We start from the raw sequence: 23,542 nt of genomic DNA on the forward strand, positions 1-23,542 counted from the left end.
AGCATACTCCAGAAGTGCTTGTACCATCCGTGGTGTCACTTCAAAAACTAGCAACCGCAAAGATTTCAAGACCTGCAGTCTTCTGACTGGTGAACCTCAGCCTGTAGTGCATAGTCCCTTTCAAATATGCGCTTCAGAGCTTTCCAATCCTGAACAGTAGGATTGTCTCCTAAGCAGGCTAGTGCTTACATCTATGTCAGGTCTTGAGCATCTAGCAATAAAATTCAACTTGCCTAGAATGCATCTGTACAGCGTAGTGTCAGAAAACGCTTCAGCAGTACTATCTACCTGGTAACCTGTCACCATCGGTGTGTCTGCTGGGTTTGCATCAACCAAATTCAACCTGGTTAATACATCAGCAATTTTCTGTGTTTGGTGTACCAGAAAATTACCTGCTTGGTCCCTCTCCACCTGCAGAGAAAGATAGTTGGATACCTCACCAAGATCCTTCATATCAGAGTGCTCTTTCAGCTGAGCTAGGGTGCTTTGGTACAAAGCCTGATGCTTCCAAAACATCAGAAGATCATCAACAAAACATAAACAATACAGTTTGTTTTGCCCCTCCTCCTTGACAAACACACATGGATCAGCTTTGCCCTGGTGAAAACCTAGAGAAAGCAACGTCTCAGTGAGTTTTGTGTTCCAACACCTGGCACTCTGCTTGAGACCATATAATGATTTCCGCAGCTATTTGCTTTGGTTAGTGGCTGGACTCCTTCCTTTATTCTGCAGGGACCCACGGGCTCTGCCCGATGAGCTGGGTGGCTGAGCAGCCTCGCACCTGGATTCCCCCCCCCACCACCAAATTAACCTTTTATTGGTCAGACCTAGGAGATTTGATAGCCTTTGGGGGCATACAACACCCGGACTCCGAGTCTTCTTCCCTTTTGGGTCCGCCAGCTGGTGCCTCCCCCCCCCCCTTTCACCCAGCCAGTCCATGACAGCAACAGCAGCAGCAGCAGCAACAACAACATTAAAATAAGTATGATAATAATATGCACACTGGTCCTCTGGCAGGAAGAATGATAAATTCTGGGACTATGGAAAAATACTATCTTCCCCAAACCCCAGAATAAGCAGGAGGTCTGGAGTTGCCCCATGGGGTTCATGAGTGAAGATGGGCCAACCAGGAAATTTCCCTCGTACCTGCAACCCATCCTTCCCCCTCTTGCAATAAGGCTTGGGGAAAATCTCCCATTAAATTACAGTAATTTTTCTTTAGAACACGTAGGAGGCAGGGAGAAGTTCTAGTGAAGAAGCAGTATTCGGAGATCATGTGGTGGTGGGGGTGAAAAAGTTTGGTGCAAAAGCAAATCACACACAGATGCACCCATCTTGCATGCTTGAGTACAGCAACTCCAGGGCATGAGCCAAGAATCGGCAGGGTAGGGGCCATGTATAGAGCAATTCCCACACTGAGGTCAAAAACACACACAGAGGCAGCAGGACTTCTTCAGTAATAGTTTACTGAGTTTTCAAAGCATACAGTTCTCCCTGGGCCCCCAGTGATACACAAAACTTTGCTTCTGAGAGCAAATCCAGTTTCAGACGTAAAGAAATACACCACACAGGATATCTAAGTCAGGCACACAAACCGGCAGAAGGGAGCAAGGGAGGAAAGAGGCTGGAAGGACACAGGGCAATGGAGGTGTGTTTCCCTTCCTGTGGTTTTGGAGGGAAGTCAGCAACTCGGCATCTGCTGGGGCTTCACGAAGCAAAGCTTTCTGCCGGCTGCTTCCAGGAAAATGAGCATTCCAGACACTGTGATCTGTGGGGTGTTGCCATATCAATTGTTTTTGAAAGGTTATCATGATGTGGTCTAGAAACGAATATGGAAAAATATATCGCCCAGCCCTAATCCTCACTGACCACCAGAAACCCAGATAAACCCTCACCCCTTCTCTATCAAAAGGTACTTTACATCTTAGATTATAATCACATTGTTTGACATTGACTTCAATATTTTATTACTATACAGTTTTACACATAAATTCCAGAACTTTGCATACACAACATGTGTTAATGACTGATTTCCTGCTGAGTTCATTTCTGTGAAGAAAAGAGTGGACTCCGAGAGGAAGATGTCCCGCACTCCAGACATCAAAATGGGTTCTTCCATGTAAGAGTCCCTGGATGTTCCTTAAACACTCCATTGTAAATAAAGCACTTTTTGCACTCTTTTCATTTAAACTGCTTCTCCTCTTTGAGTTTGTTGATGGTTTGTAGGGTTTCAACTCCTAAAGTTCTTCCTGTCTGTGAGTCTGTTGATTTAGAACTTCCACTAGGACAGAACCTCTATCTACTTTCCTGATATTTATAAGGTTTGTGTTTTGTGTGAGTTTGTTGACATAAATCAAGGCTTCCACTCTGACTGCAGCTCCTACAACACGCCATACATTTAAACAGTTTCTCCGTCATGTGTCTGCCAATGTTTTCTAAGGGGTCCACTCCGACCGAAGCTCTTTCCGCACTCCAGGCATTTATATGGTTTCTCCTCTGTGTGACTCCGCTGGTGTAATTTAAGGTCTCCATTCCGACTGAAGCTCTTTCCGCACTCCAGGCATTTAAATGGTTTCTCCCCTGTGTGAGTCCGTTGATGTCTTCTAAAGTTTCCATTATCACTAAAGCTCTTTCCGCACTCTATACATTTATATGGTTTCACCCCTGTATGAGTCCGTTGATGTCTTCTAAGGCTTCCACTATCACTAAAGCTCATTCCGCACTCTATACATTTAAATGGTTTCTCCCCTGTGTGAATCCGCTGGTGTAATTTAAGGTCTCCATTATGACTGAAGCTCTTTCCGCACTCCAGGCATTTAAATGGTTTCTCCCCTGTGTGAGTCCGTTTATGTCTTCTAAGGTTTCCATTATCACTAAAGCTCTTTCCGCACTCTATACATTTATATGGTTTCTCCCCTGTATGAGTCCGTTGATGTCTTCTAAGGCTTCCACTAAAACTAAAACTCTTCTCACACTCCAGGCATTTAAATGGTTTCTCCCCTGTGTGAGTCCGTTGATGTGTTCTAAGTTTTCCAATATCAGTGAAACGTTTCCCACACTCCATACCATTAAATGGTTTCTCCCCTGTTGGAGGTCGTTGATGTGAACTATGTATGCTCATTCAATGATGCATAGTCCGCATTTCACACATTTCAATTTCTATTTCTAATGGGGGGGACAGGTACCCAATCCCCTGGAGTTCTGACTGTCTTCTCCATCTCCTTCTTCAGAATGGGAGGAAAGGGAATCCTATTTTGGTTTCAAGGAAGAGAACAAAGGGAAAGAGAACACATCAAGCTCCATTAGCACCTTCTCCTATTTCAACTTCTCCTACATTCCCTCACCTCCTACCCATGTTCCCAACTTTCAGGAAATGAATATGCAATTATGTCAAATGATAGTAATGCATCAGCAACCTTTCCTAATCCTCAACCAATATTCATAAAGCAGCTTGATTTTTTAAAGAACGATGTGCTGTCTGATCTTGTGCCTGTCTTTTGACGCAGGACTATCCTAAAATGACACTGAAAAGCAGGGTATTCAAGGCAAAATGATAAACTGTACTTAGTGGAATATGTAGTACCTTGGAAATGTAGTATTGATTCACTAATGGCCTGAAGTTGTGTTATTTCTGGGGACATGGATTTATTCCTGTTCTGTCTTAAAGATCATAATCATACGATGTCATGGGGTGTTAGGGGAGAGGTAGTACCTTTGGCGGGGGAAATGTCATGCACCTTATGGGGTAATTTATCCACCATTGGTCCCCAGCCTGCACTCAGCTCTCACCTGTTTCTTCCAGAAGCTGTCAGGATGGAATAGGGGCCACAATCCCAGGAACGGCTTCAACTGGCTGGCTAAACCAGGTGAGGATAGCTGATGGGTCTCAAATCCTTGGTGTATTAGGGAATTCTGTTGAGGTGAAGGCAGGCTCTGGTGGATCTAGAGGATGAGAACAACAGTGAATCCCACAGTCAAGAAGGCAGATTCTGCCCATTTTGCAGAGGAAAGTGAAGGGCAGATGGGGCTCGTCAACCTGGGAAGGGAGCTCCTCAAAAAGGAAAACTCTAGCCGTAATACTTTGGTGCACTCCTTCGCTTCCTCTTGAGTTATCTTCAGGAGAAGAAAAAGCTATGGAGGAAAACCTACACAAATCCAGAGTGGACTCTCTAAGATGGTTGGATGGTGTCCTGCACACCTCCTTCCACTCACTCCTGCAGCCAAGCTGGTGCCTAACATACTGCTCTGCTTTCCTTGAGACCATATAAGCCAGGCTGAGAAGGGGGTTTTGTTGTGTAGGCATCCCTGAACCCCCAAACACACTGTCCAGGCTGGCAGGACTGCTAACACAGCAGTTTCGGGGGAGCGATGAACTCAGACCTGTGTATCAAAATCTCTCCAATGTGGAATATGTAAAACAGAAGTGCTGCTTATATCATACATCAAATAAAAAGTATTCAGAATATTTGTCTTTTGAAGAAAAGACCACCAAGTATCCAATGGCCCCTTCAAAGCTAATGAAAGTCCTGTGCCTGGAGCTTTTGGGGGTGCAGGACCAGGAAAGCTTCTGCCACCATGATCCTTCCAGTTGGGATTCAGGCCTCATCATGCAACAGAAACTGTCCTGGTTGTGCTGCGTGATGATCTCTGATGGGCTAGAGTCTGAGGGGAAAGCAGTTTCCTGGTTCTGCTGGATCTCTCAGCGGCTTTGGAGACCTTTGACCATTGTATCCTTCTGGACCCTCTAGGGGTGCTGGGGACCCTGCTATGCAGTGGTTCCCCTCCTTCCTCCTGGGCCATGTCCAGAAAGTGGTGTTGGGGGATGAGTGTTCAGACCCCTGGGCTCTGTCCTCTCCCCATGCTTTTTAATATCTATATGAAGCCGCTGGGAGAGATCATCAGGGGTTTTTTGGCTGGGTGTTCAGAGGCATGTGGGTGATACCCAGCTCTTCCTATATTTTAAATTGGAACCAGTGAAGATAGTGAATGGCCTGTGTTGGTGGCCTTGGTGGTTTGTGGATAAATGGCGGCTAACAGATTGAGGTTGAATCCTGACAAGACAGAAGCACTGTCCCTGGGGGACAGGTGGCAGGCAGACCCTACCAGCCTGCAGACTGTCTCACTAGGGTGGTCAGTGCTCTGGTTACCTCCTGCTTGGTCTACTGCAATGCGCTCTACATGGAGCTACCTTTGAAGGTGAAACAGAAACAGCAACTAATTCAGAATGTGACAGCTGGACTAGTAACTGGGAGCAGCTGCCTAGACCACATATCACTAGTCCTAAAGGATCTTCCCTGGCTCCCAGTGCATTTCCAAGCGCAATTCAAACTGCTTGTGCTGATCTTTAAATTGTCATGGTTGCATCTTTCAGGCAACAAAAGTATTGATCTGACATATAGAGATCATTCCTAGTCTATTGGTTCAAGAAGGTTCTGGTGGTTTTACTCTGTGTAATTCAAAGCTGGTGTTTTCTCTAGCTGGAACATTTTAGCTGATCAGGGAGTTTCCTTTCTGCTGAGAGCAGGTGGTGGGATCAGTTGTTATGAGGTTATGCTGAACCTTCTTGTCTTTGGGAACCAGAAGGAACTGGTTTAAACTGGAGTGAGCCAGGCTTGTTATCCAGTCCCAAGGTTACTCTGACATGGAATTGTTTATAAATCACAGTATTGAAAGGCGCCTCGTCCCACTTCCTAGTCTCCTATTCTCTACTCTGCTTGTGTGTTTCTTACTTGAGTGCTGTTTCGCTATGCTATGTTAGGGTTTTACTGTAAATTCAGTTTTTGGATTCTTATGCTTCTTTGCCTTCAGTACTAAATTTCTCTGCTGAATGAATATTTTGCTGCCTCTGAGTGTTTTTTCCTACACTGCTAACTATATGTCAGTCTTGGAGATCATTATGGAGGAGCAAGATCTTTGACCTAAAGCCCTAACAGCCTTGGCGCTGTAGCCCTGAAGGAGCGTCTCCACCCCCATCCTTCACTCTGAACACTGAGGTCCTCCTCTGAGGGTCTTCTGCTGGTTCCCTCCCTGCAAGAAGTTAGGGTACAGGGAACCAGGCAGAGGGCCTTCTCGGTGGTGGCGCCCGCCCTGTGGAACGTCCTCCCTTCAGAGGTCAAGGAAATGAACAACTATCTGACATTTAGAAGACAGGAGAAGGCAGCCCTGTGTCAGGAGGTTTTTAATGTTTGATGTTTTACTGTCTTTTATGTGTACACTGGTACCTCAGATTACAGTACATACACTTCAGGTTACAGACTCCACTAAACCAGAAATAGTGCTTCAGGTTAAGAACTTTGCTTCAGGATGAGAATAGAAATCGGGCTCCGGTGCTGCGGCAGCAGCAGGAGGCCCCATTAGCTAAGGTGGTGCTTCAGGTTAAGAACGGTTTCAGGTTAAGTACGGACCTCCGGAACAAATTAAGTACATAATCTGAGGTACCACTGTACTGGAAGCTGCCCAGAGTGGCTGGGGAAACCAAACCAGATGGACAGGATATAAATACTACAATCATTCTTATTACATTGTGATGTTTTGTAGTTATTTTGGAATTTGTACTGCAATATCAGCTCATGAAATGTTATGGGTGGAGAAAATCACAGGGTTGACGTAAACGATAATCCCACCCACAAACTCTCATTCACATATAGTCTATAAATTTGGGGAGGTCACACACTTTGCCTGTGCTAATACTGGCAGTCTTTGGCCTCGACAGACACACCCGGTGTGTAGAGCCTCCAGCCACAGGCACTGTCTATCATGAAAATGGCTCCTTTGACTGGGGAGATTTGTCCAATGGCTGTCATCGGATGCTGATGGGTTGTATCTCAGCTTGTCAGTCACTCTGACATTGCCTACAAAGAATAAGAGGAACAGAAATGCTTTGGAGGTGCAACTTCTATATCAGCCCTGACAGCCATTCCATGGACTCTGCACCCCTGTTTCTGATGACAGGTGTACATTACCCTCATCCTCAATGAACCAGGCAGTGGAAAAGAGACTTAAAGATGGAAGCCTGAGGGAGAGGAAAAGGTTTCTGGCTGCTTCCTGGGTGGGATTGCGGAAACCAAGAGCCACTTCTGAGAAGGCCTCTCCCCTCCTCTTCCTCTCGGGATTTCCTCTCCTCTCCAGGGGACCAGTGGTTGGACTGGGCAAAATCGCTGTGTCTGGACAGGGCAGGCGATTATGGGGTGGAAGGAGGATGGAGCTTGCAGGAAGGAAGGAGTGGGGGAACTGGACCCCCCCCCACTTTCCAGGGATCCCTCTCTGGTCGCCTTGAAGGGGTGGCTGATTCCTGGGCGGGAGGGAGAAGCCAAGGCAGCCCCTCGATGGAGACGTCTCCCCAAAGACTGGTCTCTTCCCCCCCCCCCCGCCAATGCTGTGCTTCCTTCCCCAGGGATGCTCCCCTCCCTCCTCCCCCCACCCTTGGCCCCCTCCCTCTCTCCCGGAGTCTCCCCTGCACCCAGAGGCCCCCTTGGCGCGGCTCACCCCTCGCCATACGCGACCCATCTCTCCCTCCGGAGGGGCCCCCCAAGATGAGCCGGGGAGGGACAGGGGGGGTCTCTATCCAGGCGTCTCCCGCACCCATTAACCCTTTCCTGTCCCGCTTCTCCGCGCCCCAGGGATGCCTGCGAGGGGGAAACGGGGCCGGGGAGTCCTCCTGGGACCCCGTGGGTGGGCGCCCCACGTCCTCCCATGCCAAGGAAAGCCCCCTTAGCTGCAGGCGTGCAGGGATCCCGGCCCCAGGGAAGGCGCTTGGGGGCGCTGGAGGGGTCTCTGGGTCCTCTTCTCCCCTCTCCCCCCCGCGACCCCTTTACCTCTTTGTCCTCGCTCCCGATTCTCCTTCCCTGCAACATCCATGAGGGGGGGGTCCCCTGCCTCCTCCCTCCCCTTTCCGAAAGCGCCCCCCTAAAGCCACAGGGTGAGCAGCAATCCGGAGTGGAAGCTCCACTTCCGGGAGAAGCAGGCAGTTGGGGCGGGCTCACACACCCCATTCCCGGAGCGAAGCCGGATTGGAGGAGGAGGAGGAGGAGCAATGTATTGGGGGAGGGATTTGGGATGGTGGGGGCGGGGGCGGGGTGAGAGGAGGATGTGCCGGGAGGGGCGGGGAGGTGTAGAGGAGGGGGGAGGAGAAAGTTTCCCCCCTCTCCTCTGCCTTTAGTGGATCGGAGAGCGGGGGAGGGGCTGATCCCGGAAATCCAGCTGCAAAGTGGGTCCCGTCCCTCCTACAAGGTTTGCATTGCAACATCCTCCCCGCCCCCACCCCACGAGCTTAGATCCCTCCGTCTTTTAGGTCTTGGTGCTGTTCAAACCAGGAATGGAGGGGGGCAGCTAAAAGACTCCCCCCAAATCCCAGCTCCCCACCCCAGCCTCGGACTCAGGCCAGGACAAGGACCGTGGACACAGGCCCCGTCCCTGCACAACAGCCAAGAGGCTCAGAAAAGCAGCCGATACAACTGTAGCCAGATGCGGATTCCATGTGTCAAGGGAGAAATCTGCGGACGTGTTTGTACGCTTGGGGGAGTATGGCTGCCTTGTGTCAAGTCTCCTCCCTTTGATAGTCCTTCCCTCGTGGTGTAAAATAAAAGTGGAACGGTGCAGATCCGATGTATGGCTGATTTTATATGAATTTATAACAGAAGCGTTGCCTATGTCTAGTGCAGTGTTTCTGATACGGAACGGGGGGGGCATGTCTTCTTCACTACAATATATTTGCTCAATTTCTCTAGGACTCCATCACCCCTCCCCTGTCCTCCATAATCTCTCAAGTAATCCTGTCAAAATCACTCTGCCAAACCTTTCCTCCGGGCAATGCCAGGTGACAGACTACGTGTACATGGGCCATTGTCTTCTCAGGATGTGCTTATCTGCGCATATCTCCAGCTCCCTGCATATTCCCCCCTCCCTCCTCCATATCTCCAGCACTCTGCATATTTCCCCCTCCCTCCTCCATCCAGCTCTCTGCATATTCCCCCCTCCCTCCTCCATATCTCCAGCCCTCTGCATATTCCCCCCTCCCTCCTCCATATGTTAATCTGTGTAACCCAACCTCTTAATGTATTCATGATGTAACTGGAATGTATTTTGCACTGTATTCTGGGACATGGAGGGAAATCTCAAAAGTTCATGTCACCCCTTTCTGGCTGTTCAATCTCGCCTTGAACCTGTTGCGCAATAAACTTGGATCTTCTGCAGTTTGCTCCTGCGTCCGGCTGAGCTCATTTTCTTCCGCAGGGACCCACGGACTTAGTCCGATGAGCTGGGTGGCAGAGTAACCCCGCACCCAGATTTTTACTTGAGAGATTATGGAGGACAGGGGAGGGGTGATGGAGTCCTAGAGAAATTGAGCAAATATATTGTAGTGAAGAAGACATGCCCCCCCCGTTCCGTATCAGTTTCCCAACCTTTTTTGGGCAAAGGCACACTTGTTTGATGAAAAAAATCTTGAGGCACACCACCATTACAGCCCCGTGACGTCAGCGCGCAGCGTCACGCCGGGAGGGACGCACGAAAGTGTAAGTTTCAATTTTTTCCCCTCCCCCTTGCCGGGGAACCTCCAAGCTTTGGGGGTGGGGGGGGGAGGAGGCAGCAAAGCGAGGGACTGAGGGACTCCTCCAACGACAAGGGTTGGGGAAGAAGAGAAAGGGCTTTTCCGCTCCAGTCACGGGAGGGGAATATGTACTGGCCCAACTGGTGTGCGGTCTTCGGAAAGCGGGGTGCGGGAAGGAAGCCTAGGCTCGGGGTCCACCGACCTCGGCGGAGAAAGGCAACAACCGGAGCCGATGACGAGCCGACGCGTGCGTGCAGCGGCTGGCCTCGAGCTCGGGAAGCTGCGTGCGGCGATGTTGACGCGGGGCGCGCGAGAGCTTGGGGGCGGGGGGGTGGGAGAGAGAGAGAAAGAGTTGGCAGCACCAGGCGCTGTTACTTATTGCGCTGCGGACGCTGCCAGCAACTGCGGTGGTTGTGCGGCGGCGGCCGCCGCAGAACGTCCTCGTCAGTCAGCTGAGCTGCCTGGCGGCGTAGGGAGCCGAGGGGCGGGGCTTCCTTTCTGAAGGAGCTGAGGGTGGGGGTCCTCCGGCGCCTTCGGCGAAACGGCGCCGGCCCAGAGCGCTTCTAGGAGGCTGCCTTTGTGCGCGACGTAAAGCCCTCTTTCCCTCCCTCCAGCCCCGTGTCACCTGTGGAAAAGGGGGCTGGATCCAGTGACGCAACTCGGAAAACTGTTAGGGAAGCCAGAGCAGGAAAGTGAGTGGGAGGCGGCATCGCCGCTTTAACCCACGTTTCCTTTTTGAAAGAGAAACTTAAGTCAGTGTTTCCCAACCTTTTTTGGACTCGCCCGCCTCCCTCCAGGCAACATCTCGCGGCACACCACGCAACATCTCGTGGCACACTAGTGTGCCGCGGAACACCGGTTGGGAAACACTGGTCTAGTGTGTGTGTGTGTGTGTGTGTACAAATTGAATGATTGGGGGGGGGCTTCCTGCAACACATGAATCCCAATACCAAAGAAGGGCAGTGCCAAAGAATGCTCCAACTACTGTACAATTGCACTCATTTCACACGCTAGCAAGGTTATGCTTAAGATGCTACAAGGCAGGCTTAAGCAGTATGTGGACCAAGAACTCCCAGAAATGCAAGCTGGATTTAGAAGAGGCAGAGGAACCAGAGACTAAATTGCAAAAATGCGCTGGATTATGGAGAAAGCTAGAGAGTTCCAGAAAGACATCTACTCTGCTTCATTGACTATGCAAAAGCCTTTGACTGTGTCGACCACAGCAAACTATGGCAAGTCCTTAAAGAAATGGGAGTGCCTGATCACCTCATCTGTCTCCTGAGAAATCTCTATGTGGGACAAGAAGCTACAGTTAGAACTGGATATGGAACAACTGATTGGTTCAAAATTGGGAAAGGAGTTTGACAAGGCTGTATATTGTCTCCCTGCTTATTTAACTTATATGCAGAATTCATCATGCGAAAGGCTGGACTAGATGAATCCTGTAATAAAAAAATTAAGGTCTTATATATATAATAAATGCTCATAAATGTAGCAAGCAAGCACATACATAGATATGTAGACCCCATGTCTGGAGCAGCACAGGAACACCGTCCTGAAACCATTTAGACTCCGAAACTGACCTGAGATGGGATGATGAGCTGCTTGTGCGTAAAATCCCTGTCCCTCAGAGTTTGTTTAAGTCCGCAAACCTCTGTCTGTAACGGAGCTCCTTAAGCATGGCTCCGTCAGTCGCTGGCAGCTTCCGACAGTGGTTGCTTCCGGAATCTCTTCCAACATAAAAGCTCCTTAACGGAAACGCGCCTTCTGGACTCTCGGCGTGACAGTTTCCGGCGAGGAGTAGGTGTCCCTATAGGAGGTCCTGAAACCTCCCCACTGTTTTCGCTGAAAGTGTCTCTGAGCCATTCCTCCTCCTCACTTTCCCTCGGAGCCCCTCCTCTCCCCCTGCTGGTTCCCTCTTCAGCTGCTGAGTCTCTCCCAACCTCTGTGAGCCCTTCCACCTCCTGTCCTTCCGATGGCAGTTCCCTGACATGACCAAACGTTTTCTCTGCAAGGAGGGAGGGGTTGAGGGAACCTTCCCATTGTCTCAGGAATTGGGAAAGCACCATCTCAAAGGTATGACCAGACTACCAGGAAAGGGAATCAGATAAGCCATTATCAGATAACCTGGCAGACAGGAAAAACAACAACATTCACATTTCTGTTGTAGACCACCTTTTCTGTGATGTCGGTATGGTGTTTGTGGGGGGTGGTCTGGGGTTACGCCCCTTCTGTGATGTATGGAGGGGTGGTCTGGAGCTCCAGGGCAGGGAATTTAACATGTCTATATAAAGGCAGGCACACCTTTGTTCTGGGTCCTCCTCCTTTTCTGCGTGTGAGGGGAGCACACCAGAGAATACTGAGAAGCAATACTCTTGTGTCTCCCATAAGGGAAGAAGGGCAGCTTTTCTTTACAACAGATGGCACCCCAGATGGGACCTTCGGTTGCCCAGATTCAAGGGGGGGGCAAAGAAGGACCGGTGATCCAGCGCGCACCAGGCCATTTGCCAGGAGGAGCCACCAGTCCTCTAGTCACCCCAGGGTCTGGAAAGAACTGGAGTTCCAGCGGGGCTAACCAGAGGAAGCAACGCTTGATCAGGCCAGCCACAAATTGATTTATTTTATAAAATAATCTTTTCAAGATCTGTCCTACCAGTGAGGACCCAGGGCTAATTTCCTTAAGAACGACTTGGATGATGGACTCAAGGGCATCCTGATCAAATTTGCAGATGACACCAAACTGGGAGGGGTGGCTAACACCCCAGAGGACAGGAGCACACTTCAAAACGACCTTGACAGATTAGAGAACTGAGCCAAAACAAACAAGATGAACTTTAACAGGGAGAAATGTAAAGTATTGCACTTGGGCAAAAAAAATGAGAGGCACAAATACAAGATGGGTGACACCTGGCTTGAGACAGTGGCGTAGCATGGGGGTGCAGGGGGGGCCGGCCGCACCGGGCGCAACATCTGGGGTTAGGGCAAATCCACGGGTTAGGGGGCGCAAATCCACGGGTTAGGGGGCGCAAATTACTTGCCTTGCCCCGGGTGCTGACAACCCACGCTACGCCACTGGCTTGAGAGGAGTACATGTGAAAAGGATCTAGGAGTCTTGGTTGACCACAAACAGTTGGATGAGCCAACAGTGTGACGCGGCAGCTAAAAAAGCCAATGCAATTCTGGGCTGCATCAATAGGAGTATAGCATCTAGATCCAGGGAAGTAATAGTGCCACTGTATTCTGCTCTGGTCAGACCTCACCTGGAGTACAGTGTCCAGTTCTGGGCACCACAGTTCAAGAAGGACACTGACAAACTGGAACGTGTCCAGAGGAGGGCAACCAAAATGGTCAAAGGCCTGGAAACGATGCCTTATGAGGAACGGCTAAGGGAGCTGGGCATGTTTCGCCTGGAGAAGAGGAGGTTAAGGGGTGATATGATAGCCATGTTCAAATATATAAAGGGATGTCACATAGAGGAGGGAGAAAGGTTGTTTTCTGCTGCTCCAGAGAAGCGGACATGGAGCAATGGATCCAAACTACAAGAAAGAAGATTCCACCTACACATAGGAAGAACTTCCTGACAGTAAGAGCTGTTCGACAGTGGAATTTGCTGCCAAGGAGTGCGGTGGAGTCTCCTTCTTTGGAGGTCTTTAAGCAGAGGCTTGACAACCATATGTCAGGAGTGCTCTGATGGTGTTTCCTGCTTGGCAGGGGGTTGGACTCCATGGCCCTTGGGGTCTAGTCCAACTCTAGGATTCTATGATTTTATGAATGGATGCGTTTGATTTTCTTGCAGTCCATGGGACTCTCAAGAGTCTCCTCCAGCACCAGAATTCAAAAGCATCAATTCTTCGGCAATCAGCCTTCTTTATGGTCCAGCTCTCACTTTCATACATTACTACTGGGAAAACCATGGCTTTATGGATCACTGCCCCTTCATGGATCACGGCCTTGCCGTGGCGAAGGGGCTTGAATAACTCAGAGAAGCTATGAGCTATGCCGTGCAGGGCCACCCAAGATGGACAGGTCATAGTGGAGAGTTTTGACCAAATGTGATCCACCTGGAGCAGGAACCGGCAAGCCACTCCAGTATCCCTGCCAAGAAAACTCCATGGACAAAGACAACAGGCATATGAATCATGTATTAGCCTCCCCTTTTCTGATGTAGCAATGATGCTCCACAAACTGTATGCTGGGATAAGATAGAAACTTTTAAAAGTCCTTGTCACCCCATCCTCGGGGTTCAATTCCTCTTTCAACCTGTTGCGCAATAAACTTTGATCTACAGCTATTTGCTTTGGTTGGTGGCCGAACTCCTTCCTTTATTCTGCAGGGACCCACGGCCTCTGCCCGAGGAGCTGGGTGGCTGAGCAGCCTCGCACCTGGATTCCCCCGCCCAACACCAAATTAACCTTTTATTGGTCAGACCTAGGAGACTTGATAGCCTTTGGGGGCATACAACACCCGGACTCCGAGCCTTCTTCTCTTGGGGTTCCGCCAGCTGGTGCCTCCCCCCCTTTCACCCAGCCAGTCCATGACAGCAGCAGCAACAACAACAACAACAGTAAAATAAGTATGATAATAATATGCACACTGGTCCTCTGGCAGGAAGACTGATAACTTCTGGGACTATGGAAAAATACTATCTTTTCCAAACCCCAGAATACACAGGAGCTCTGGGGTTGCCCCATGGGGTTCATGAGGGAAGATGGGGCCCCCAGGAAACTTCCCTGGTACCTGCAACCCATCCTTCCCCGCCTTGCAATAATTCTTGGGGAAAATCTCCCATTAAATTACAGTAATTTAAGTTTTCTTCAGAATGCGTAGGAGGCAGGGAGAAGTTCTAGTGAAGAAGCAGTATTCGGAGATCATGTGGGGGGGGTGAGAGAGTTTGGTGCAAAAGCAAGTCACACACAGATGCACCCGTCTTGCATGCTTGAGTACAGCAACTCCAGGGCATGAGCCAAGTATCGGCAGGGTAGGGGCCATGTGTAGAGCAATTCCCACACTGAGGTCAAAAACACACACAGAGGCAGCAGGACTTCTTCAGGAATAGTTTACTGAGTTTTCAAAGCATACAGTTCTCACTGATCCTCCAGTGATACACAAAACTTTGCTTCTGAGAGCAAATCCAGTTTCAGCCGTAAAGAAATACACCACACAGGATATCTAAGTCAGGTACACAAACCGGCAGAAGGGAGCAAGGGAGGAAAGAGGCTGGAAGGACACAGGGCAATGGATGTGTGTTTCCCTTCATGTGGTTTTGGAGGGAAGTCAGCAACTCGGCATCTGCTGGGGCTTCACGAAGCAAAGCTTTCTGCCGGCTGCTTCCAGGCAAATGAGCATCCCAGACACTGTGATCTGTGGGGTGTTGCCATATCAATTGTTTTTGGAAGGTTATCATGACGTGGTCTAGAAACCAATATGGAAAAATATATCGCCCAGCCCTAATCCTCACTGACCACCAAGTAATCCAGATAAACCCTCACCCCTTCTCTATCAAAAGGTACTTTACATCTTAGATTATAATCACAGTGTTTGACATTGCCTTCAATATTTCATTACTATACAGTTTTACACATAAATTCCAGAACTTCGCATACACAACATGTGTTAATGACTGATTTCCTGCTGAGTTCATTTCTGTGAAGAAAAGAGTGGAAGACGTCCTGCACTCCATACATCTAAATGGGTTCTTCCATGTGAGAGTCCCTGGATTTTCCTTAAACACTCCATTGTAAAAATAAAAAAAATTCCTTCCTGTAGCACCTTAAAGACGAACTAAGTTAGTTCTAACTTAGTTGGTCTTAGTTAGTTGGTCTTAGTTAGTTGTAACTTAGTTGGTCTTTAAGGTGCTACTGGAAGGAATTTTTTTATTTTGACTATGGCAGACCAACACGGCTACCCATCTGCAACTGAACTCCATTGTAAATAAAGCACTTTTTGCAATCTTTTCATTTAAGCTGCTTCTCCTCTTTGAGTTTGTTGATGCTTTGTAGGGTTTCGACACCTAAAATTCTTCCTGTCCGTGAGTCTGTTGATTTAGAACTTCCACTAGGACTGAACATCTATCTACGTTCCTGATATTTATAAGGTTTGTCTTTTGTGTGAGTTTGTTGACATAAATCAAGGGTTCCACTCTGACTGCAGCTCATACCACACGCCGTACATTTAAACAGTTTCTCCGTCATGTGTCTGCCAATGTCTTCTAAGGTATCCACTCTGACTGAAGCTCTTTCCTCACTCCAGGCATTTAAATGGTTTCTCTCCTGTGTGAGTCCGTTGATGTCTTCTAAGGCTTCCACTAATACTAAAACTCTTCTCACACTCCATACATTTATATGGTTTCTCCCCTCTGTGAGTCCATTGATGTGTTCTAAGGCTTACATTATCACTAAAGCTCTTTCCACACTCCATACATTCATATGGTTTCTGCCCTGTGTGAGTCCGTTGATGTGATCTAAGATTTGCACTATCATTAAAGCTCTTTCTGCACTCCAAGAATTTAAATGGTTTCTCCCCTGTGTGAGTCCGTTGATGTTTTCTAAGTTTTCCATTATCACTAAAGCTCTTTCCACACTCAATGCATTTATATGGTTTCTCCCCTGTGTGAATCCGCTGGTGTAATTTAAGGTCTCCATTCTGACGGAAGCTCTTTCCGCACTCCAGGCATTTAAATGGTGTCAGGGGTTCAGGAGCTGAGGCACAGGAAAGGGAGGAAACAGAGAGCGAAGGGGAGGAATACGAAGGAAACATGAGCGATGACGGCGGCCCGAGATCTCCGAGTCTTTCCAGTGAATCGGAAGATTCACAGAAAGGAGCGCCAGTGGTCAGAGCATGGGGGGGTCTTAGGGAGACACCCCAGGAAGAAGGGACCAGAGGGGGCTCAGAGAGCAGCAGTTGGAAATCGGGGCCAGCTTCCCCAACAGGGCGCAGTAGGGAGGAAGGGGGCCAGATATCGGGATCCGGCGACTCGCCACAGGCGGGATGGCTTGAGTCAGGATTGGCCACACCTCCGTTGGGGAGTGAGGAAACGGTCAAGAGGAAGGTGAAAAGTTGGGCGCGCGCGCCAAGTTCAAATGCGCAGGAAGGCGGCACAGTAAGCAGCCCGGAAAGGGAGCCAGGTCCTAAAGCCCGCCGCAAAGAGGGAGAAGGGTCCGGGGGGTCGGCGTCGGAAGAGTCCAGGAAGGAAGAGACCACGGGGGGCAGAGGAACCCAGAGAAGGAAGGAAAGGTGGAAGAGGTGGAGTAAGGCTAGAGTATTAAGTTGGTGTACAGGAGGCGGGGACTCAGACGGGGCTTCGCCGGTCTAGCTTCTAAGACGTAGAGCTGCACGCTGCAGCTTGGAAATGGAAACTGTAACTCAATAAAGACTTTTATAAAGTGAACGCTGGCTAGCATGATCCTCTGTGAGCTGGGATCTGGAAGCAGCTCTGACAAATGGTTTCTCCCCTGTGTGAGTCCGTTGATGTCTTCTAAGGCTTCCACTAATACTAAAACTCTTCTCACACTCCATACATTTATATGGTTTCTCCCCTGTGTGAGTCCGTTGATGTCTTCTAAGCCTTCCACTAATACTAAAACTCTTCTCACACTCCATACATTTATATGGTTTCTCCCGTGTGAGTGCATTGATGCGTTCTAAGGCTTACATTATCACTAAAGCTCTTTCCACACTCCATACATTCATATGGTTTCTGCCCTGTGTGAGTCCGTTGATGTGATCTAAGCTTTGCACTATCATTAAAGCTCTTTCTGCACTCCAAGCATTTAAATGGTTTCTCCCCTGTGTGAGTCCGTTGATGTTGTCTAAGGTGTGCACTCTGACTGAAGTTCTTTCCACACTCAATACATTTATATGGTTTCTCCCCTGTGTGAATCCGCTGGTGTAATTTAAGGTCTCCATTCTGACTGAATCTCTTTCCGCACTCCATGCATTTAAATGGTTTCTCCCCTGTGTGAGTCCGTTGATGTCTTCTAAGGCTTCCACTAATACTAAAACTCTTCTCACACTCCATACATTTATATGGTTTCTCCCCTGTGTGAGTCCGTAGATGTGTTCTAAGGCTTCCATTATCAGAAAAGCTCTTTCCACACTCTATACAATTATATGGTTTCTCCCCTGTGTGAGTCCGTCGATGTGTTCTAAGGCTTCCATTATCACCAAAGCTCTTTCCGCAGTCTATACATTTATATGGTTTCTCCCCTGTGTGAGTCCGTTGATGACTTCTAAGGTGTCCATTATCAGTAAAGCTCTTTCTGCACTCTATACATTTATGTGGTTTCTCCCCTGTGTGAGTCTGTAGATGTATATTGAGGTGTCCACTCTGATTGAAGCTCTTTCCACACTCCATGCATTTAAATGGTTTCTCCCCTGTGTGAGTCCGTTGATGTCTTCTAAGGCTTCCATTATCACTAAAGCTCTTTCCGCACTCTATACATTTATATGGTTTCTCCCCTGTGTGAGTCCGTTGATGACTTCTAAGGTGTCCATTATCAGTAAAGCTCTTTCCGCACTCTATACATTTATATGGTTTCTCCCCTGTGTGAGTCCGTTGATGACTTCTAAGGCTTCCATTATCACTAAAGCTCTTTCCACACTCCATACATTTATATGGTTTCTCCCCTGTGTGAGTCCGTTGATGTGTTCTAAGGCTTCCATTATCACTAAAGTTCTTTCCACACTCCATACATTCAAATGGTTTTTCTCCTGTGTGAGTCCGATGGTGTATATTGAGCTGTCCAATCCGACTGAAGCTCTTTCCACACTCCATACATTTATATGGTTTCTCCCCGGTGTGAATCCGCTGGTGTAATTTAAGGTCTCCATTCTGACTGAAGCTCTTTCCGCACTCCATACATTTATATGGTTTCTCCCCTGTGTGAGTCCGTTGATGTGTTCTAAGGTGTTCATTATCAGTAAAGCTCTTTCCGCACTCCAGGCATTTACATGGTTTCTCCCCTGTGTGAGTCTGTTGATGTGTTCTAAGTTTTCCAATATCAGTGAAACGTTTCCCACACTCCATACCATTAAATGGTTTCTCCCCTGTTGGAGGTTGTTGATGTGAACTATGTGTGCTAATTCAATGATGCATAGTCCACATTTCACACATTTTAATTTCTATTCCTAATGGGGGGGGAAGGTACCCAATCCCCTGGAGTTTTGACTGTCTTCTCCATCTCCTTCTTCAGAGTGCGAAGAAAGGGAATCCTGTTTTGATTTCAAGGAAGAGAACAAAGGGAAAGAGAACACATCAAGCTCCATTAGCACCTTCTCCTATTTCAACGTCTCCTACATCCCTCACCTCCTACCCATGTTCCCAACTTTCAGGAAATGAATATGCAATTATGTCAAATGATAGTAATGCATCATCAATCTTTCCTAATCCTCAACCAATGTTCATAAAGCAGCTTGTTTTTTCAAAGAACGATGTGCTGTCTGATCTCGTGCCCGTCTTTTGACGCAGGACTATCCTAAAATGACACTGAAAAGCAGGATATTCAAGGCAAAATGATAAACTGTACTTAGTGGAATATGTAGTACCTTGGAAATGTAGTATTGTTTCACTAATGGCCTGAAGTTGTGTTATTTCTGGGGACATGGATTTATTCCTGTTCTGTCTTAAAGATCATAATCATATGATGTCATGGGGTGTTAGGGGAGCGGTAGTACCATTGGTGGGGGAAATGTCATGCACCTTACGAGGTAATTTATCCACCATTGGTCCCCACCCTGCACTCAGCTCTCACCTGTTTCTTCCAGAAGCTCTCAGGATGGAAGAGGGGCCACAATCCCAGGAACGGCTTCAACTGGCTGGCTAAACTAGGTGAGGATAGCTGATGGGTCTCAAATCCTTGGAATTCTGTTGAGGTGAAGGTAGGCTCTGGTGGATGGAGAGGATGATAACAACAGTGAATCCCACAGTCAAGAAGGCAGATTCTGCCCATTCGGCAGAGGAAAGTGAAGGGCAGATGGAGCTCGTCAATCTGGGAAGGGAGCTCCTCAAAAAGGAAAACTCTAGTCATAATACTTTGGTGCACTCCATCGCTTCCTCTTGAGTTATATTCAGGAGAAGAAAAAGCTATGGAGGAAAACCTACACAAATCCAGAGTGGACTCTCTAAGATGGTTGGATGGTTCCACTTACTCCTGCAGCCAAGCTGGTGCCTAACATACTGCTCTGCTTTCCTTGAGACCATATAAGCCAGGCTGAGAAGGGGGTCTTGTTGTCTAGGCAGCCCAGGACCCCCAAACACACTGCCCAGGCTGGCAGGACTGCTAACACAGCAGTTTCAGGGGGAGCGATGAACTCAGACCTGTGTATCAAAATCTCTCCAATGTGGAATATGTAAAACAGAAGTGCTGCTTATATCATACATCAAATAAAAAGTATTCAGAATATTTGTCTTTTGAAGAAAAGATCACCAAGTATCCGATGGCCCCTTCAAAGCTAATGAAAGTCCTGTGCCTGGAGCTTTTGGGGGTGCAGGACCAGGAAAGCTTCTGCCACCATGATCCTTCCAGTTGGGATTCAGGGCTCATCATGCAACAGAAACTGCCCTGGTTGTGCTCGTTGATAATCTCGGATGGGCTAGAGTCTGAGGGGAAAGCTGTTTCCTGCTTCTGCTGGATCTCTCAGTGGCTTTGGAGACCTTTGACCATTGTATCCTTCTGGACCCTCTAGGGGTGCTGGGGACCCTGCTATGCAGTGGTTCCCCTCCTTCCTCCTGGGCCATGTCCAGAAAGTGGTGTTGGGGCATGAGTGTTCGGACCCCTGGGCTCTGTCCTCTCCCCATGCTTTTTAATATCTATATGAAGCCGCTGGGAGAGATCATCAGGGGTTTTTTGGCTGGGTGTTCAGAGGCATGTGGGTGAAACCCAGCTCTTCCTATATTTTAAATTGGAACCAGTGAAGATAGTGAATGACCTGTGTTGGTGGCCTTGGTGGTTTGTGGATAAATGGCGGCTAACAGATTGAGGTTGAATCCTGACAAGACAGAAGCACTGTCCCTGGGGGACAGGTGGCAGGCAGACCCTACCAGCCTGCAGACTGTCTCACTAGAGTGGTCAATGCTCTGGTTACCTCCTGCTTGGTCTACTGCAATGCGCTCTACATGGAGCTACCTTTGAAGGTGAAACAGAAACAGCAACTAATTCAGAATGTGACAGCTGGACTAGTAACTGGGAGCAGCTGCCTAGACTACATATCACTAGTCCTAAAGGATCTTCCCTGGCTCCCAGTGCATTTCCAAGCACAATTCAAACTGCTTGTGCTGATCTTTAAATTGTCATGGTTGCATCTTTCAGGCAACAAAAGTATTGATCTGACATATAGAGATCATTCCTAGTCTATTGGTTCAAGAAGGTTCTGGTGGTTTTACTCTGTGTGACTCAAAGCTGATGTTTTCTCTAGCTGGAACATTTTAGCTGATCAGGGAGTTTCCTTTCTGCTGAGAGCAGGTGGTGGAATAAGTTGTAATGAGATTATGCTGAACCTTCCTTGATTTTGGGAACCAGATGAAGCTGGTTAAATTGGAGTGAGCCAGGCTTGTTATCCCGTCCCAACGTTACTCTGACACTGAATTGTTTATAAATCGCAGTATTGAATCATAGAATCATAGAGTTCCATAAGGTCGGGACTTTCTTCCACATTTGGTGGACCTGTGATGTAATAAAAGAATTTTGGATGCATATTCATGATGAAATGAAAAAATTTTTGAAATATAACATTCCAAAACCCCCCGAGCTGTTTCTTTTAGGATTGATGGGTAAAGAAATAAAGAAAATAGACCAAACTTTTTTTCAGTATGCCATGGCGGCAGCGAGGATCCAAATAGCACAAAAATGGAAAACCTCTGACTTACCCGCTATAGGAGAGTGGCAATTGAGACTATACCAATATATTGAACTAGCGAGATTAACACAAAAAATAAGACAATATAACTCAAGTAAACTTAAAGCCGAATGGAAAAATTTTTTGATTTATTTTGAAAATACCCAGGGAATAAATAACTTATCAGTAGACGATAGCTGAAATCATCGATGTATACTTGTTTTATCAATACTGCAGAAATAATATAAGAATTGGTAATTCCAAGACCGAGTCGGACGGAAGCTCTGTTTATTGTATCTGCGGCTTTGGTCTTACTGTTTTACTTTTTTTGTTTATTTTTTCTTTTTTTCTACCTTTTTTATTCTTTTTTCATTTTTAGTCTTTTCGACGGAACTTCTTTTTATTTTGTTGGATTTCTTTTAGATGGAATTTTTTTCTTCTGTTCTATATATGTTTGTACTTATAATATTTGTAACATAATGCTGATTATGTATTTTCTCAATAAAAGTTAAAATTAAAAAAAAAAAAGAATCATAGAGTTCCGCTTATCTGGGGCAGCAGAAAACAGCCTTTCTCCCTCCTCTATGTGACATCCTTTTATATATTTGAACATGGCTATCATATCACCCCTTAACCTCCTCTTCTCCAGGCTAAACATGCCCAGCTCCCTTAGCCGTTCCTCATAAGGCATCGTTTCCAGGCCTTTGACCATTTTGGTTGCCCTCCTCTGGACACGTTCCAGTTTGTCAGTGTCCTTCTTGAATTGTGGTGCCCAGAACTGGACACAGTACTCCAGGTGTGGTCTGACCAGAGCAGAATACAGTGGCACTATTACTTCCCTTGATCTAGATGCTATACTCCTATTGATGCAGCCCAGAATTGCATTGGCTTTTTTAGCTGCCGCGTCACACTGTTGGCTCATGTCAGGTAGGAGTCTATCAATTGTCACATAGAGGAGGGAGAAAGGTTGTTTTCTGCTGCTCCAGAGTAGCGGACACGGAGCAATGGATCCAAACTACAAGAAAGAAGATTCCACCTAAACATTAGGAAGAACTTCCTGACAGTAAGAGCTGTTCGACAGTGGAATTTGCTGCCAAGGAGTGTGGTGGAGTCTCCTACTTTGGAGGTCTTTAAGCAGAGGCTTGACAACCATATGTCAGGAGTGCTCTGATGGTGTTTCCTGCTTGGCAGGGGGTTGGACTCGATGGCCCTTGTGGTCTCTTCCAACTCTATGATTCTATGAATTGATGAAGATATTCATTGAAAGGTGCCTTGTCCCACTTCCTATTCTGCTATTCTCTACTCTGCTTGTGTGTTTCTTACTTGAGTGTTGTTTTGATATACTAAGTTAGGGTTTTACTGTAAGTTACGTTTTTGCGATTTTTTGGATTCATTACTTAATTTCTCTGCTGAATGAATATTTTGCTGCCTCTGAGTGTTTTTTCCTACTCTGCTAACTATATGTCAGTCTTGGACATCATTATGGAGGAGCAAGATCTGTGACCTAAAGCCCTAAACAGCCTTGGCGCTGTAGCCCTCAAGGAGCGTCTCCACCCCCATCCTTCACTCTGAACACTGAGGTCCTCCTCTGAGGGTCTTCTGCTGGTTCCCTCCCTGCAAGAAGTTAGGGTACAGGGAACCAGGCAGAGGGCCTTCTCAGTGGTGGCGCCCGCCCTGTGGAACGCCCTCCCTTCAGAGGTCAAGGAAATGAAAAACTATCTGACATTTAGAAGACAGGAGAAGGCATCCCTGTGTCAGGAGGTTTTTAATGTTTGATGTTTTACTGTCTTTTATGTGTACAATGGTACCTCAGATTACATACGCTTCAGGTTACAGACTCCGCTAAACCAGAAATAGTGCTTCAGGTTAAGAACTTTGCTTCAGGATGAGAATAGAAATCGGGCTCCGGTGCTGCGGCAGCAGCAGGAGGTCCCATTAGCTAAAGCGGTGCTTCAGGTGAAGAACAGTTTCAGGTTAAGTACGGACCTCCGGAATGAATTAAGTACTTAATCTGAGGTACCACTGTACTGGAAGCTGCCCAGAGTGGCTGGGGAAACCAAACCAGATGGACAGGATATAAATACTACAATCATTCTTATTACATTGTGATTTTTTCTAGTTATTTTGGAATTCGTACTGCAATATCAGCTCATGAAATATTAT

General features: G+C 47.6%; 4 protein-coding genes and 1 long non-coding RNA gene across 10 annotated transcripts in view; 1 reads left to right on the forward strand and 4 right to left on the reverse strand.

Moving 5' to 3' along the window:
- The window catches only part of LOC309541263 (uncharacterized protein), a 225,739-nt gene that overhangs the window by 163,503 nt on the left and 38,694 nt on the right, over window positions 1–23,542 (reverse strand). Inside the window, exon 2 of the mRNA XM_082238911.1 lies at window positions 3,790–3,933. The gene's annotated coding sequence lies outside the window, so the exon portion shown is untranslated. The remainder of the gene's footprint in view (window positions 1–3,789; window positions 3,934–23,542) is intronic.
- The window catches only part of LOC309541504, a 146,244-nt gene that overhangs the window by 80,259 nt on the left and 42,443 nt on the right, over window positions 1–23,542 (forward strand). The gene's annotated exons all lie outside the window — the stretch shown is intronic.
- The window catches only part of LOC309541341 (uncharacterized protein), a 129,310-nt gene that overhangs the window by 55,525 nt on the left and 50,243 nt on the right, over window positions 1–23,542 (reverse strand). The gene's annotated exons all lie outside the window — the stretch shown is intronic.
- LOC309541380 (uncharacterized protein) overlaps window positions 1–23,542 on the reverse strand; it is a 124,438-nt gene that overhangs the window by 34,889 nt on the left and 66,007 nt on the right. The window lies entirely within an intron of this gene.
- On the reverse strand, window positions 16,991–19,392 carry LOC309541337 (uncharacterized protein). Of its 3 annotated transcripts, none has more exons than XM_082239110.1 (2): window positions 19,297–19,392; window positions 16,991–18,757 (listed from the first exon to the last, which is right to left on the reverse strand). In XM_082239110.1, exon 2 carries the CDS (start codon window positions 18,570–18,572, stop codon window positions 17,151–17,153), a length of 1,422 nt encoding a protein of 473 aa, XP_082095236.1. In that variant the 5' UTR covers window positions 18,573–18,757; window positions 19,297–19,392; the 3' UTR covers window positions 16,991–17,150. The 3 variants fall into 3 exon arrangements, with proteins under 3 accessions (XP_082095236.1, XP_082095237.1, XP_082095238.1); XM_082239111.1 differs by having other exon boundaries at window positions 19,220–19,307; XM_082239112.1 differs by lacking the exon at window positions 19,297–19,392 and adding an exon at window positions 19,245–19,268.

This window comes from Podarcis vaucheri (assembly GCF_965113315.1).
Source record: "Podarcis vaucheri genome assembly, chromosome: 10".
Taxonomy (NCBI): Eukaryota; Metazoa; Chordata; class Lepidosauria; order Squamata; family Lacertidae; genus Podarcis; species Podarcis vaucheri.